At 40.5% G+C, this 17,868-nt stretch overlaps 1 protein-coding gene across 2 annotated transcripts in view; it reads right to left on the bottom strand.

Moving 5' to 3' along the window:
- LOC124111718 (neuropeptides capa receptor-like) overlaps positions 1-17,868 on the bottom strand; it is a 95,522-nt gene that overhangs the window by 55,332 nt on the left and 22,322 nt on the right. The window contains exon 1 of one of the 2 annotated variants that reach the window (XM_046471503.2): positions 8,544-10,304. The exons of the other annotated variant lie outside the window; for it this stretch is intronic. Within the exon in view, the coding sequence (XP_046327459.2) occupies positions 8,544-8,883 (340 nt within the window). The 5' untranslated portion in view covers positions 8,884-10,304. Of the gene's footprint in view, positions 1-8,543; positions 10,305-17,868 lie in introns of those variants that run through there. 2 annotated transcript variants of the gene reach the window in all.

Here is a 17,868-nt window from a genome sequence, read left to right as displayed (position 1 = left end):
ACATCTTGTGATAAATATATACGAACGTCTGTAACCGCTTTATGTATGGTCATGATATCATTGTCACCGGTACCATTCCCTTGTCACGAAGAACAACAAGACCTCAAAATTGTTTCATTATTGTTCAAAACAAACGTATCATATATAGCTACCGGGACAGGGAAACAGCACGGCCACCTTTTCCATTGTTTGCGCAATACAAGTCCTCCTGGTCGCGAACCAGGTCGAAAGAATATGGTTATGAACAGAAGCGAACATGAGATTTCATTATGATAGAGTATATGTCAAACATCACAAATCACTTTGAATTAGATATACTATAGCCGTGATACTGTTCAGCCTCTGATATTGCATAGGCACTGCATTCACCCCAGGCTTGTATCAGATGTCTCATTAAATATAGATTGCTTATAGGTCAATCAAACACGACCCCGCTTTCCGTCCGGCGTTGTGGATCGTGTTGGCCATTACAAAAAGATTATCACTAACGTGATACCAAGGACATTTCCCTGTTCCTGCCCCGTCGGATCATAGGTGTAGAAGGTCACACAGCCTGCCTATTCGCATGATGATAAAGTTCTTCATCCATTACCTTCAGGGTAAGGAAATTGTAGAAAACTTGAAGCATGTAACATTTCAAGGGAAACGAACAACATTTTGCACGCAACAACCGATATTGCTCACCGGTGATGCTAAACATGCCTTGGGACGATTTGTTATCTGTATGTAATCGGTGATTCGCGGTTTGCTCCAAACCTGGTCTCAGTAGGTGATTGATCTTTGTAAGTTTCACATCGTTAAAGGTGTCGTCAATACTGATCACTGAGAATACTTGTCGAGACTCAAGTATGTACCCATTCTTTGTAATCTCTGGACATTTTTTTTATAGATTCTTGAAAGAAATTGGATTTTTCGCGCTAAGGGGTTTGCGTTTCCTTTGAAAAAATACCAAACTTAAAGTAGCTGCTTTGAAAACTACAAATTGACTAGTTTAGGGTTTGTCGTTATTTCGTGCAGAGGCGGTGGGGTGGATAGTTACAATAAGAAATACGTAGGGAGACGTAGGATATTCCAGACATAAACTATCGTTCACTGAATGTAGAAAGGCGTTCATACGTCACATCCAACAGCCGGGTTAGAATTTCGAAATGGGTACGTTGTGTGATACACCAACACTTAGTCTGTGAAAACATTTCTTTTAAATATTTATAATTTTGTTTTTTAAAGAACCTATCCTTTTGCGCTATATTTATAGACTTGGTTTAGTTTGATCTAGAATTACCTACTATGCTTTTAGTACAAAATAAATGAATATATCCATAAATTCCACAGTCATGACTTTGTGAAGTTTTGGTCCCGGCAAATCCAAACAGAGGCTGTGGACAAATTGTGTCACTTCACTTGTGTCGAATAAGATAACTTTATGTTGCAGAGAATCTTCAAAGGAGTTGACGAGGTTTGGAAACATCCCATCAAACAGAATATGTATGAAACTACTGCAGAAATCATGTATATATTTATACAAGGGGTGCAATTGAACTGAGGTCCCCCCCCCCCCCCCTTCTCTCTCTCTCTCTCTCTCTCTCTCTCACTTTCTCTCTCACACACACAGACACACAAACACACACAGAGAAACAAACACACACACAAGCACAAACACACACACACACATACACATACACATACTTACACAGACAAAAACACACACACACACCTTCACAAAAAGTCATATGTTTGGGGAATGTTATCGAAATAAACAACAGAGCAAAAGAATACACAACCATTTGATGGTTGCTAAAAATGAAACATACTAAAAGTGGACCGTTATTCGAATGTGATGTATTTCAGATTGCTACCATAGTGTTTCGAACCTTACGTTTGCAGCGTCCCGATGGCTGTTTTCAGCCAATTGTGTGGTCTAATTCAATTTTCATGTGTATACTTTCTTTTGCCCGGCAGTTTACATACAACTCTAGCGGGCTCTCCTTTAATATAATAGGTCCCCATTAATCCATACTTGTCTTTAGTGACTGAAGAGGATCAGACGGTGTGGATCGTGTTTCGGGTTATCAACCACTGGTTTGCATGACCTAGACTCGTGAAATGTGAAAGTGTTGCACGTTATGATGCGACTAAAACAACTCCCTCTCTCTCACTCATCCGGCATGGATTAATGTGGCAATTGGTTTAATGTGAACGGTACAAGATGACCAATGCACGCATTCCGATACTCATTTTAGCTGCATGCTAAGAACCACCCGGGTTACTGGGTTCCTAATCTGGCTGGGAACACCCACGAGGAGTTATTCTAAGATTTATACACAATATATATATTGTGCTTCTGTAATTCTATACACTGGCGCCTTTCATAATGCGGTGCTGTAACTTCCAACAAAGACATCCAAGAAAATACAGAGATATAAACTGCCAGGTAAAAGAAGTATACGCCAATGTTTGATGGTGGCTAAATGAAACAAACAAGAAAATGGCGATTCGATGTTCATGTATTTGTGATTCAAGGCTCGAATGTTTACCAATTCGATGAAACCTACAAGCACGGGTATAGTGCTGACTAATCTGGAAACCACGAGTGTCATCGGAATGTATTGGACCTGTAGTTTGCAGTGTTTCGGCGACTGTTTGCAAGCTATTAAGGTTTTGATAACGTTTGAATTGTTTTCGTTAAATCCAATTTTCAAGTGTATACTTTCTTTTGCCCGGCAGTTTACTTGTGTAACCCTGACCTTTAGTGACCCTGCCTAGCCGAATAAAGACAAAACCAAACCAGGGCTGAAAACAGATCAGGTTTCAAGGACATATCCTATTTCTGCAAGCATATATTACATCCGGGGTGATACTTTGAGAGGGTCCAAAATATGTCGAACTTTGAAGTCGACTTAAGTATTAGTAATCTTACCCTGATGAAAGGAGTGTTCTGCAAAACACCACGTACGGGTCTCGTTATAATGCCCCTTCGGTGGTTCTTGGAATGACGAAAGCTGTTCACTGAAGTACTGGCCTGGCTTCACATCTCTGTCATCTTTAACGATTATTATTTGATGTTTTCATGATTATAGAATTTAAGGAAGTAGGTGACCTTGCTTTGTGGAAATTCCAACAGGTAACACCAGCTACCTGCTATCACATTTGTATGAAATCTCATACGTTGATAATAGGATTGTTACAGTTATTATAGATTCTGTGGAAGACAAAGCTATTTCTTTGTTGAAACAAAGCAGGCAACACTAGCCTTATACCATTTTTTTATAGCATGCGTAACGATTGCTGTGTCATGGCCACGCTTTCAATACGCAGCCTCACACTGACAATGTCCAGAGGGACCTGGAAACTATTTCCGTTCAATATAATGGACATGACCCTTAATAAGAATTAAATAGGGTTTGACAGGATCTTTGGGCATTGTTTTAAGGCATTGCGTTAAAATGGCGTTTCACTTGTTAGCTGTTCCTTTTGCAATTTCAGAAAATGGGGATTGAATTTCTCTCTGGTCTTGGAATTTCAGTTATATGAGTGAGGTAATGTAACGCAGGATACTGTATGTTAGTATCAGTGAAAGAATGAGTGAGTTGGGTTAAATCCCGCTTTGAACAATATTTTAGTTGTAGCAAGTGTCACCTTGATGTGGAAGAAAAGCCTGACGTGATGCATTCAATGGACGTTTATGACATTGCTGAAACCCAAGAGCATGGGTGTGGAGCTAACGAACCTAAAAGCGTAATAAGGGTTAATCAGGGATTCGAACCCTCGATCATATGTATCGGGCACCCTAAAGGGATGCAACTATGCATATCGACTTCGATAACTTGGACACCTGTGCGGACTGTTACAGGTGTACATTACGTCAATGCCAGCCAAGACACGAGGTGTTTGTGGTCGATACTGTTACCAATCAACCAGGAATGTTCACTGACATTCCCGTGAAGATTCCGGGTTAAATTCAGGAACCCATGCTTGTAAGTGGCGACTAATGAGATTGAGTGGTCAGGCTATCTGACTTGCTTGATGCATGTCATCGTATCCAAAATGCATAGATCGATGCTCATGATGACAATCACTGGATTGTCTGTTCTAGACTCGATTATTTACAGACCGCCGTCACATAGCTGGAATATTGCTTGGTCTCGCGTTTAAAAACAAACAAACATATTACTGATATGTCATAAAAACACCATTCCCACTACCTTTCTGGTAAACTCCTGAAATGATCCTGAAATGTAAATATTAAATATTTTGATTGTGAACTTAACGTATAACCCCCCCCCCCCCCCCCCCAAAAAAAAAAAATACAACAAACAAAATAAACAAAACAAAATATAAAAAATAACCAAAACAACCACAAACAAACAAAGACCTTTCCATAATCATAAGAAATCTCTGCAAAAAGCGATTTCGTCTATATAATAAGCATGTGTTTATGAATCACTATCAAATAGTGATGACACCAGGTGTTCGCGGAAAGGTGAGCGTATCCGTACCCACCGGTGGCACCCGGCACAAACATATGCAAAGGCAGGACAAAATTCTGAAAAAACCACAGGACAACCACAAGGTAGTCTTAACTGGAAACTGCATCATTTTTGTTACATTTAGAAATGTCCTCAACATGTCAACAATAATGTTTTGAAAGCTTTGCTAAAACCCTCGAGTGCTGTAACCCTGATCAAACAACATTTCAGCTCTTTCAAATCTTCCTTGAAAGCGCGTTGTCAAATGAACCTCACAAGTTGTGAAATGTAGACACCAATGAGTTGCTGGATTATTGTTACACCTACTATATATGAACAGACGGAAGGAACCCACAGAATCGGAATCATGGGTTTAACGCCGCCTTGAACAGTATTCCAGTAATATCACAGCGTGTCAGCTTGATAATAGGATTAAAGCCTGAAGTGATTCAGGTCTTGGACGCTTAAAGCATTGGTTAAATCTACGAGCATGGATATGGTACTTACCAACCCAGAAACATAATCGGAACGAACCGTGATTCAGACCCACGATCATTTCCCAAGGGCGCAACTCTGCACAGCGAACATGTGAGGCATTAAGACGACTGGGCTACCCCAGATCAAGATGAGAGACTACCTTCATGGGAGCTTGGAGATTGTTTGATTCTTTGATCAGCTAATTTGTTACCATATACGTTACAATATGCTACTGTTCACAAGATCATAAGTTTCAATCGAACAGCAAAGGGCATTAACATCAATACTAGTTTGCCAAATGAGAATTAGAACGGGCGCAGTATTCTTCAAAGAATGGTATTGGTGGTGAGTTACAGAGTTAGTGAGTAGGGTTTTACGCCACTTTCAGCAATGCGCTAGGAATATCCCTGCTGGAGACACAGGCCTTCATATATTCTGCTCCATTTTGGACGCGAACCGGGTCTTCGGCGTGATGAGCCAACGTTTCACCCATGACTGTACTCCACGGACCCATAGCTACGGAGGGTGACAGCGAAGTCACAGGTCATACAAATAATATCATATTTTATCGGTCATAATTCCAGGATACAGGAGACCAAATGCGCAAATATAACCAGGATTACTTATATTTGACTGTGGGTCAACTTCCCTAAACACATAATTTTGACATAAACGCTGTAAAAATACAAAACAATTTTATGCTTTAAGCATATTTTCACAACTGCAAAATTTCGAAAAAAACTTTTGCTTTAGGCATATTTTTAAAACTGCAAAATTTAGAAACACTTTTCCAAACATTTTGTTGAGTTATATTGTAGCTTGGATTTTCTGTTGGCGGAATGACACTCATTCAGCAACATTGTCATGCTGTGATAGAAAGTTTAAGCCTACGTCATACACTATGTTATTTTATGTATATGTTTTTGTGTTTAGAGTTTGTTACATTTCAACTCGGAGAAACAGTGAAATCCCATTAGTCCGTAAATGCCGTATTCCTGTACTCTGCATAAGAACGTCTATCTATACAAGGGCAATGGTTCACAACACTGTCCGCGATACAATATTCCGGAAAGCCCTACGATGGAACTGTGACCAGCCGGAATAAAGCGGTTCAGCTGTCCAGTACACAGACATCTTAGTAAGGATAAGATATATGGATGAACAACGTCTTTATTACAATAGGAGCGACGTTTCGGTGTAGGTTCTAACACCGTAATCAAATTACACCGACACGTCGCTCCTATTGTAATAAAGACGTTGTTCATCCAGATATCTTATCCTTACTTAGTACTCCAACTTCTAAATGCTTCTTCAAAAGGAGAGACAACTTGGGCATTAGGTTTAACTCTTCAGTCAATACCAGTGACAAAACATCAACAGTGGGAGATCTGAGCGTTTCCAGTTCATACACATCTACCAGACTTTGCCTTCCTCAGCTGACGGTTCAAGGTGACATATGACGGGATAGGAGAATGTGACTTGGCTTCAGCCCCTATATATTAAGTCTACAATTTGCTTTGGTTGAGAGGTCTCGATAAAGAGAAGCCCTTCAAGGCAGCCCGAGAAGTATCAGAATGTCTAGAACATAATCGATCTGACTGAAAGAAACAATTGCTTCAGGGATCGAACCAATTACTTTACTCCCGAAGAATTGTTTTTTGATGGTATAAAATATATATCTATTCCCTTTTGTTTGAAACGACGGTAACTCAGGTGTCTCATCACTGTCCACACAACCTAACATTGACAAATGGTAACCATAGAATATCACAAATGCGCCTTTACTTATTGACAACAACTCATTAGTATAAGGAGTAAATAGAGGTTATTATCAGAGTGAGTTGTCGTGTAGTAAATATCATATGTTAGGAATACAAAATGTATCATGCCAGCCTTTGAGGCGCGTATAACATATTCTTAAGTTTGTATTCCTAATATATGATATTAATGATACGGAAAACACACGACAATAAGGATCTATTTCATTATGGAATTTTCTTCTTAAAATAATCGCAGTTTAAGACATATTGCTATGCTATTCACTATAGTAACCGCGTAGGAATATAAAGCCTGAGTGAACCGCCCCTTTTATGATATAGTGCCATTTCTTTTGCAGCCATGTTTGTTTACATAAGTACGCACATACCGAAAACCATCATCTGATCATTTAGGGAAAGTTATGCAAAAGTGTTTGAGCAAGTCAACACCATATCGATAAATAGGGCTTTCCAAAAGTAGTCCCTGCTAGTTGACCTCATTTGCATATTTATCGATATCAGTTTGGTTCATCGTATCGAGAACACTAACCTTTATTTGTTAAAGTGTATATAAGTGAAGTGCAGTAGGTGACAAACAAAAAGTTGGAAACACCCTTGTCGGATGTGTGGCTCAATGGATACGTATAATTCAATATGACACCGTCCCTTGATTGCCACCTAACGGATGGTGACTAAAAGCGAGATGAGCCACTACGAAATGCAGATACAGCAACAAGGAAAGTCATCATCAATCGATGCACAAATGCAAATCAATGATATGTAGTAATGGCATTTGGAGCTCTTTTCAAATAATATTGTGAATAGTTAAAACACTTTTTCGATGCCATTGTATTAGATGTAACGCTGTTTTAATAGTATTACTATAACAATAGTTGTATCACTGTTTCTACACTATTGCAATAGTTGTATCACTGTTTCTCTATTATAGCAATAGCTGTAACGGTGTTTCAATACCATTGCAATAGTCGTAACACTCTTCCGTTACTGTCGCTCTATATTTCAGCCTATTATTACAAATATACCGTCACACTATGTATATGTCTCGCTTTCATAACAGAATAATCTAAAGCTTAACGCTTCCTGCTAAAGCCACGTCCAATGATCAGTAGACTGTAAGGGAATAGAAATTGTTAGAGAATCAAGGAAAGCAGCGCTACGTAATATGATATAGAGCTATGGACATGGTCTGATTTGACACCAATGTCTTTCTGTCGGTATAATTTGATAATACAAATGGAAAAAAGTATATCATATATACTGTATCTATTGTTACAGTGTTGGCATATACAAGGAGCAATGCATACACCCTTTCACATCAGAATGAATCTTGAACGGAATTCAAAAGAACGCCAAACTGTATGGTATGCAGCATCAGCGAACACTTGTGAGTATATGCAATGTCTTCACATAAATGTTTACTTGACAAACGCCCTGTTAGTGTGGGAAGTCAGCCAAATAAAGCAATGATCGACGTGTACACCAGATGTACTAAAAAAGATAGGGAGGTAAGCTGATATATTTGCACCTCCAATGAAAAAACATTCAATGAGTAACGGTCTAAAGATGAACTCGAGGCACTGCATATATATATATATATATATACCTGCTTCGTACATAGATGTTGTGTTGAGCCACATAGTCATATAAAAAGTCACTCATAAATTATGATTTAGTATGTATGGTTGATTAAAACGCACGTTTTTCTCTGAAACAATGGCAATGCACTTAAAAATATCAATAACCCAAACAAACGAATGGATACCATACATATAAGAAAATGTTATTCCTAAAACATGGAATTGTTATGGAAATAATTACTCACCTAGAAGCAATGTCAACACATCTGCCACAGCCAGGTTGAAGAGGTAATAGTTAGTGGTTGTTTGCATGTACTTGTTTCTAGCAATCACGATGCACGTACACGTATTCCCGAGAACACCTGTCACAAATATCAACGCATACACTGTAGTGAGAAATATCACCGCTCCGATTGAAATGTAACGTTCACCAAGATACATTTCCAAATAACCCTCCTCATTAAAAGGTTCCGAAGCGTTTCCGGTAACATTTGAACTGTTGGTGGCCATTCCATTATAATCAGTTACATACTGGTCAGCGAAAGTGCCATTGACCGCAGGACTAGTGTAAGCCTGTCCAGCCATGTCGACTACAGCTTGGACCTTAGTCTATATAAACTGGAGTGGACAGGATGATTTAATGGGTAACCAAGCTGTTAAATGGACAAACGAGCGGACACTGCGTTGTGATGAATGTCATGATGGTAATCCTTCTTGAAATAAGTTATAAAACCTAATTTCGTATCGTACCATTAGGTCCTCTACACAGACATAGTTTTCTGGCTCACCTCCATAAACGGCGGATAATCTCCGCTGAAAGGCATTGTCCCTTTCTGCTATGCCACTAGACAATGCCTCACGTGGTTGTATTACGTGCGTAGGTCTGCCAAACAACTGGAACGCGTACAGGTAACAGTTCCTGGGTTCGTGAACACTTCTAGTAATCACAAGGATGAGAACTTGATCCAGTCGAGAAGGCACTATTGTCCATTTGTTCACATCACTGTTGCAATTTATTTGCAGAAGGACGCATTACTTTTGCTTGGTAAAACGGAAAATTCATTTGAACTGTTTTTTCCGAGATTGAAATTAGGGAAGAACCAAGTAGTTGATGGATTCATGTCTCCCCTCAATGGAATACTATTTCTCACTGTATCACTCAAAATAACTCACTTCGCCGTAAAATGTCGTGCGTAATTATGCGTAATCTTTGCTTAAGCACGCGTTTCTCTGTTAGACTAGTTCTACAGAGAGTCAGGAAAGTGAACAGCAAGACACAGGGGTTAATTGGAAAACAGCAAGTATGCGAGAGTCAATCGTTTCACCACACCAATTACTAACAACCCACAGCCCAACTGCAGCTGTCAGTGCAGACAATGCTCACGTCCAATGAGTACAAACGAGACTGTTTCGACTCAGGTGTATGTTCAACTAATTACCAGTTTTTCATCCAAAACTCGTTTTGCAACGATGTCCATGCTCTGCAGGAGAGCTTAGTCATACGGTGATGACCCGGGCCACGCATTAAATCCTACACGTGCTATCCACTAGGTGCTGGGTTCCATCGCGGCGTCACGGCAGGTGGTCGCTTTACTTCAGGTAAAACTCATCATAACACTGCCTTGGCGTTTGTACCGGCAAGTCAGCAAGGATGTTTTTTGTGGTTTTCTTCACAGCAACGGTATAATGTATCCTTCCTGTTGGGCAGTTAAGTACCATCCAAATGACCGCAATCGTAATCGTGACAGGATGCATAAACAACGACGCAAAAATATCGATCCACTTTGTAGGTAAAAAGGACAAGAGCAGTTTATGTCTTTACATGACTGAAAAGTCGCAACATTTTCATACTTAATGGAGATTCACGTCATGCCGGTGTTGTCAATAATCCAGGATTAGCCATCGTGGTATCATAAACACCTGTTGTTTTACAACATATGAGATTGACTTGATAGCATGGCTCTGCGCGTTAAAAGGAAAGGCAGCAAAAGCATTAACTATACATCAATCAGAACTGCTCAGGCGAATGTTTTTCCCGAGCAGTCTCCGAGTGTGCACGTGTCCTCTCTCTCGGCATGCAACCGCCTACCGGAGTCTGCATGGTCCCGTCTCTCTCGCTCATCTCCATCCGTGCTTTCAATCAAGTTGAGCTGATGAAAGACCAGTATTTAACTGTTTGCATATTGCTGTTCGAGCTTTGATTGAAACCGCTGAAGGATTGTAGGGGCAGGGGAAGTCTGATTAAACCGGTCAAGGGGCCTCAGGAAACTTTACGCAAAAATGTTGTGGTAATGTTGTAACAACAGAGTCGGTTTCCAATCACATGCCCAGTGGGGTTGCGTTGAAAGATTACAAGAAAAATCGACAAAGTGGCCGCAAGTAGTTATGACATAGTAAAATGTGATGTTGACGGGGATGCAAATGGGACAGAGACGGAAGACACGTTGTCGTCATCGCACAAGGAATATTAACACTTGGAATGACATCTTTGTGTCGCCGGAACGCCCCAAGGATAACTCCTATGGGAATACACATTATTTAATATATACCTCCTGATAAGCTTTTTCTGAATGCCATGTGAAATAGCCCGAATCACTGTCGCCGTTTGGCTCAGTGTAATTTAGATTGATAAAGTTCAGCTCTGTATTTATTTGGAAGGGGAATTAGATTCCTCTTCTTTAACTGAATCAATTTACAAGTAGTGTTTTGTTTTTTCCTTTTTCAAAGATTCAGAATTTACAATATTATAGAGTTAAAAAAAGTACAGAAATGCTAACTCAATTACCGGAGATAATAAGTAAGTTAATAGTTTCTAAGTCGCTTAAGCAATAGTCCAGTAATACCATGTCGAGAAACAAAAACAATAGGCTTCACATATCACAGGCCCTGTATCAATCTGGGGATTCAAACATGAGTTCAGTGTGACGAGCAAAAGGATTTCCAACCAGACTACCAAATCCTCTCGTCATGTAATAAATGCCCAAAAGGAATTTACATGGCGCAAAAAAAGGCTTTTTCATGAATACACGATTCGATTTTGGCACAGGTATACCTCTCTGCAGTTAAATATTTTCACGAAGAAGCCAGTGCTCTGTTAAAAAAACAACTTTTTATGCATTTCATTTTAGATGTTCACCTCGGTCTCGAATGTGATATGCGTGTATGTTTGCTTGTTTGTTTGTGGTTTAACGCCGCACTCAGCAATATGCCAGCTATGACGGCTGTCTGTAAATAATCGAGTCTGGACCAGACAATTCAGTGATTGCCATCATGAGCATCGATCCACGCAATCAACCAAGTCAGCGAACCTGACCACCCGATCCTGTTGATACATGTGACGATAACTAAGTTTTTTATGCCAGGTACAAAGTCAGACTCCACTCAATTAAGGACGTTTAATCAAGGAAAATCTGATAAGACGCCCCTGACACGAGACCTGTTAATATGTAACTGCACAGCAAACAGACCACACATCATATACAAGGGTGATTGACTTTACTGACGAATGATGATAGCTGATCTGTCTTAACTGACCATGCGGGTAAAATTCGTTCAGAGCTTGGACAACATATGCACATCTTAGGGAATCATGTTCCTGTATTCTCTCACCATTAGAACAAGTGGTTGGTTGGTTGGTTTGTTGTTTTACGCCGCACTCAGCAATATTCCAGCTATATGACGGCGGTCTGTAAATAATCGAGTCTGGACCAGACAATCCAGTGATTAATATCATGAGCATCGATCCACGCAATTGGGATCCATGACATGCATCAACCAGCCCAGTGATTAATTTGTTCGCTAGTAAAAGCCAGGGTCAGGGTTCGATTTTTTAAGAACGGGTATATCGAGTGATGCCAATTCTAAGCGCCGCCATCTTTGGGTTGGATATCGCTAAAGGCGGTGAAAACCCCAACACGCTTTCCAATTCGCTGTTTGGTAAACTCTGTCTCAATTTGTTGTTTCATATGTCAGGAAGGTTGGCAATATGTGCGCTTTCCCAGTGGATTCCAATATTGTATCAAACATCCCGAACAGTATTTAATTTCCCGATAGCCAGGAGAGGTACTTTATCACTAAATTAGATCATTCGCTTAACTGCCTAACATGATTTATCAGTTTACAAAAAACGAATTCAATTTACAAGTAAACAGTACTTTCCTTTGAGACCCTACTGCTGCTAGTCAACCGTTACGAATTACATGTCTACAAGGCTTATCAATGTTATTAGCTGAATCTCCATATTTTAATAGCATCGTCGGAGTTTATTGAAAGTCATCAAGGCTACAGAGAAATATAGCCACACGGTTTCTTCTGGAAAATGAAATCTCATTATCCAACCGTCCTTAACATCTAGCTATTCAACTGCTCGCTAACCACCATCGATTGCTTTGAAGCATCTCTTGTAGAGGATGCAGTCACCGCCTTCCGTCACACTAACTCTGGGATAGTCTGACCCCATACTGCCGTTACCACGGCTGATTGGTCAATGAAGTTATCTACCACACGAGGAAGGCGTTTTGGAGGATGAGACTTTTTACTTCAAATGATTTTTTTTTCTGTGGAAAGGGTGTTCAGTGGAAAACTTCTTTTTGATGTTTACACTGCCTGAGCTTTGGCAGGAAATATTTATGTCGTTTTTATGACTGTAAGGCGAAATTGGTTTGTCTAAATGAGATCGCAAGATAAACTGGTTATGTTGGAAAAAGAGCAGTAGACATAAATTGTATTTTTGTCAAATGTCAACGGTTATTTCGGAGGGATTCTTTGACCGAAGCACTTGAGTGGGTGAGTGTTTTACGCCACAATTCACGCAATATCACGGCGAGGCCCGGGACACCAGAAATGGGCTTAACACATTGTTCCCATGTGGGGGATCGAATCCGGAGCGAACACTTTAACCACTAGGCTACCCCAGCGACCCCCAAAGTCCTTGAAGTCATACGCGCATTCTGATTGGTTTGTCATATTTTCGCGCATATCATTCATCGAAAGGGGGACGAATCTGCTTGCAGGTTACGGAAAGGAGCGAGTGGTGACGAATGCTGGTTTCCCATTGCTTAATCATGCACAAGTTAACGCTTCAGGCATATTTACATTCGTATCTATGTCACAACCTAAAAAATATATCCAAACAAAATGGAAGCAACATATTAGAAAACACAAACTGACTTAATATTCAAACACTCACGAAATACAGAAAATGTCAGGTGACACGATGTGATGACATGACTACTTTATCACCGGATAGTGTCGCCCAGTATTTCGGTTGTACTGACCATTTGGCGTGGCAGAGTGTTGGGTTCTGCCTCTAGAGCAGGCCATACCCTTTTTAGCGAACACTTGGTGTCATGAAATGGTGATTTTCGGTGATCCTTTTACATCTTTTTCATTGCTATTTTGCCTATTATGCCGAATTTTTGTTTGTTTGTTTGCTGCTTGTTTAACACCGCACTCAGCAATATTCCAGTTATAATGGAGTCTGGACCAGACAATACAGTCATTGACATCATGAGCACCGATCCCCGCAAATAGGATACGATGACATGCATCAACCAAGTCAGCGATCCTGTTGATACATGTGATGATAACTGTAAGTTTTTATGACAGGCACAAAGTCAGACTCCACTCAATTAAGGACGTTTAATCGAGGAAAATCTGATAACACGCCCCATACACGAGACCTGTTAATATGTAACTGCACAGCAAACAGTCCACACATCATATACAAGGGTGGTTGACTTTACTGACGAATGATAGCTGATCTATCTTTACTGACCATGTGGGTAAAGTTCGTTCAGAGCTTGGACAACATATACACATCTTAGGGAATCGTGTTCCTGTATTCTCTCACCATTAGAACAAGTGGGGAGCCCAGTGATTAAAGTGTTCGCTAGTAAAAGCCAGGGTCGGGGTTCGATTTTTTAAGAACGGGTATATCGAGTGATGCCAATTCTAAGCGCCGCCATCTTTGGGTTGGATATCGCTAAAGGCGGTGAAAACCCCAACACGCTTGCCAATTCGCTGTTTGGTAAACTCTGTCTCAATTTGTTGTTTCATATGTCAGGAAGGTGGGCAATATGTGCGCTTTCCCAATGGGTTCCAATATTGTATCAAACATCCCGAACAATATTTAATTTCCCGATAGCCAGGAGAGGTACTTTATCACTAAATTAGATCATTCGCTTAACTGCCTAACATGATTTATCAGTTTACAAAAAACGAATTCAATTTACAAGTAAACAGTACTTTCCTTTGAGACCCTACTGCTGCTAGTCAACCGTTACGAATTACATGTCTACAAGGCTTATCAATGTTATTAGCTGAATCTCCATATTTTAATAGCATCGTCGGAGTTTATTGAAAGTCATCAAGGCTACAGAGAAATATAGCCACACGGTTTCTTCTGGAAAATGAAATCTCATTATCCAACCGTCCTTAACATCTAGCTATTCAACTGCTCGCTAACCACCATCGATTGCTTTGAAGCATCTCTTGTAGAGGATGCAGTCACCGCCTTCCGTCACACTAACTCTGGGATAGTCTGACCCCATACTGCCGTTACCACGACTGATTGGCCAATGAAGTTATCTACCACACGAGGAAGGCGTTTGGGAGGATGAGACTTTTTACTTCAAATGATTTTATTTCTGTGGAAAGGGTGTACAGTGGAAAACTTCTTTTTGATGTTTACACTGCCTGAGCTTTGGCAGCTAATATTTATGTTGTTTTTATGACTGTAAGGCGAAATTGGTTTGTCTAAATGAGATCGCAAGATAAACTGGTTATGTTGGAAAAAGAGCAGTAGACATAAATTGTATTTTTGTCAAATGTCAACGGTTATTTCGGAGGGATTCTTTGACCGAAGTACTTGAGTGGGTGAGTGAGTGAGTATTGTTTTACGCCACAATTCACACAATATCACGGCGAGGCCCGGGACACCAGAAATGGGCTTAACACATTGTTCCCATGTGGGGGATCGAATCCGGAGCGAACACTTTAACCACTAGGCTACCCCAGCCGCCTCCGAAGTCCTTGAAGTCATACGCGCATCCTGATTGGTTTGTCATATTTTCGCGCATAACATTCATCGAAAGGGGGATGGGTCTTCTTGCAGGTTACGGAAAGGAGCGAGTGGTTACGAATGCTGGTTTCCCATTGCTTAACCATGCACAAGTTAACGCTTCAGGCATATTTACATTCGTATATATGTCACAACCTAAAAATAAATCCAAACAAAATGGAAGCAACAGATTAGAAAACACAAACTGACTTAATATTCAAACACTCACGAAACACAGAAAATGTCAGGTGACACGATGTGATGACATGACTACTTTATCACCGGATAGTGTCGCCCAGTATTTCGGTTGTACTGACCATTTGGCGTGGCAGAGTGTTGGGTTCTGTCTGTAGAGCAGGCCATACCCTTGGTGTCAACACTTGGTGTCATCAAATGGTGATTTTCGGTAATCCTTTTACATCTTTTTCATTGCTATTTTGCCTATTATGTCGAATGTTTGTTTGTTTGTTTGTTTGCTTGTTTAACACCGCACTTAGCAATATTCCAGTTATATGGAGTCTGGGCCAGACAATACAGTCATTAACATCATGAACACCGATCCACGCAAATGGGATACGATGACATGCATCAACCAAGTCAGCGAGCCCGACCACCCGATCCCGTTAGGGTTGCTGAAGATCTATTCTACCCCGGATCTTCACGGGTCTATACGGCCAAATGGAGTCTGTTTGGACAGATAATGAGATAAAGATAAATTAATGAAGAACTTTCTAAATGCTAGAACAAGTCCAACGTTTTCTAAAAGTGAGATAACGCACCTATTTTCTAATTATTGTATCGTTCGCTTTAGGAAATGTGAAGTTATTCGTGTCACGCACTCGCCCAGTCAGACAAATGTCGACATTAACTGTCACCGTATCTCCAGATGACTTCGTTTTTTACAATCATAGCTGTAAAATATGAGGTCCAGGTGGCAGGTCAATAATTGGAAATAGCAACAACAAAAAATAACAAAGAGTGACTAAACATTGAAACCAATCAAATAATGGTGTCGAATTAAGGAACGAAGTTATCGTGACAAGGGAGCGACATGGGAAGGTAGGAACATTCGAGGTTGGTGATGAAACAACGAAACAAATTCAATTCAAATTAATGATCCATTGGGGACTCTAGAATCGTGTTAAACACAATACCTGAACCAAGTATAGTGATGAAACAGTTGAGTGAGGGAATGGGTTTGGTTTAACGCCGCTTTGACTACTTTTACTGCATGTCACGTTTATTTGAAGACCCAAGGTAATGTCGGCCTCAGACTTTTACCACTTTGGTGAAGCCTACATGCACGGGTATAGAGATGTATGGTGCTGATAATCGAAGAAACGTAATCAGGGCTAATCTGGGATTCGAACCCACACTCACTGGAATTTCTCGCACGCGTAAGGGACGCAACCCTACACAGAGAATTACTGAATTACTGGTTCCAAGAATAGTGATGAAACAGTGAAACCAAGAATACCTTGGAGCCAAGAATAGTGACAAAACCGTAGTTCCAAGAATAATACTGAAACGGAAAAAAACTAATGGTGACATTTTCAACAGGTCATTTACTGATATTTTATTTATCTATTTTTTGTTTAACGCCTGCCTATTTATATAACAGCAGTAAATAATCATATTTGGACCTTACAAACCGGTGATTGATGTATTGAACGCACCGCGCCTTCGAGAAACGTTGAGGTGAAATTGGGTTTAAGGTCGCGTTCAAGATTATTGCACTTATATAGCGACGTGCATATGCACGTGTGTGTGTGGCCGCTTGTACTAGTCTGATGCCGATTTATAGTGGTAGCCCACTGAGATACCATGCCGCAGTTTAACATGAATACCCCACTCAGACACAGTATACTGACTCCGAGCCGACCAGTCCTTGTTTTAGCCCTTTAATGCCGAGCACCAGACAGGGTAACAACAAGTACAATTTTTAACGTCTTTTGGTATGACGCGGCCGGGTATCGAACCCCGGACCTTCCGCTCTCCGGGGGGACGCTCTACCACTAGACCACGGAGGCGGTCCCGAGAAACGTTGACACACAGTGAACGATATATTAGACACCGAGTCTGACCACCCGACCCAGTCGCCTTATAGAAGTATTTGATGCTGGGGACTTATTTTAACCAGGAAAGCGAGCAAAATAATGATCAATGACCTACCTGTTACCAAGCTACCTGAACAGGAGCACAGCATCAATTAATCACACAGACACCATGAGCAATCGTGATTTTAGGGGCGCTACAGCCATGCAGTATGTTTTTAACCATAAACACTTCTATTTGAATAATATAATAGCTATTGGTGGTTTGGAAACAGCAATAATCCTTTCTCATTTTTCTTAAACTAAAACTTACTAATGGAGCTTCTTTCTTGACTCACCGGCAGCAAAGACCTTAGACGCGGAAAAGGAACTCTTGCTGTTGGTTCGTTTGAGAGTGAGTAAAGCAAGCACGTAAACACACGTACATGAAAGGAGGTTTGGGGGATTTCTGCAAAA

The sequence above is a fragment of the Haliotis rufescens genome, unplaced genomic scaffold (assembly GCF_023055435.1).
Source record: "Haliotis rufescens isolate VD_foot unplaced genomic scaffold, xgHalRufe1.0.p SCAF_5, whole genome shotgun sequence".
Taxonomy (NCBI): Eukaryota; Metazoa; Mollusca; class Gastropoda; order Lepetellida; family Haliotidae; genus Haliotis; species Haliotis rufescens.
The sequence above is the reverse complement of the archived record's forward strand: the minus strand, read 5'-3'. Positions and strand labels throughout refer to the sequence as shown.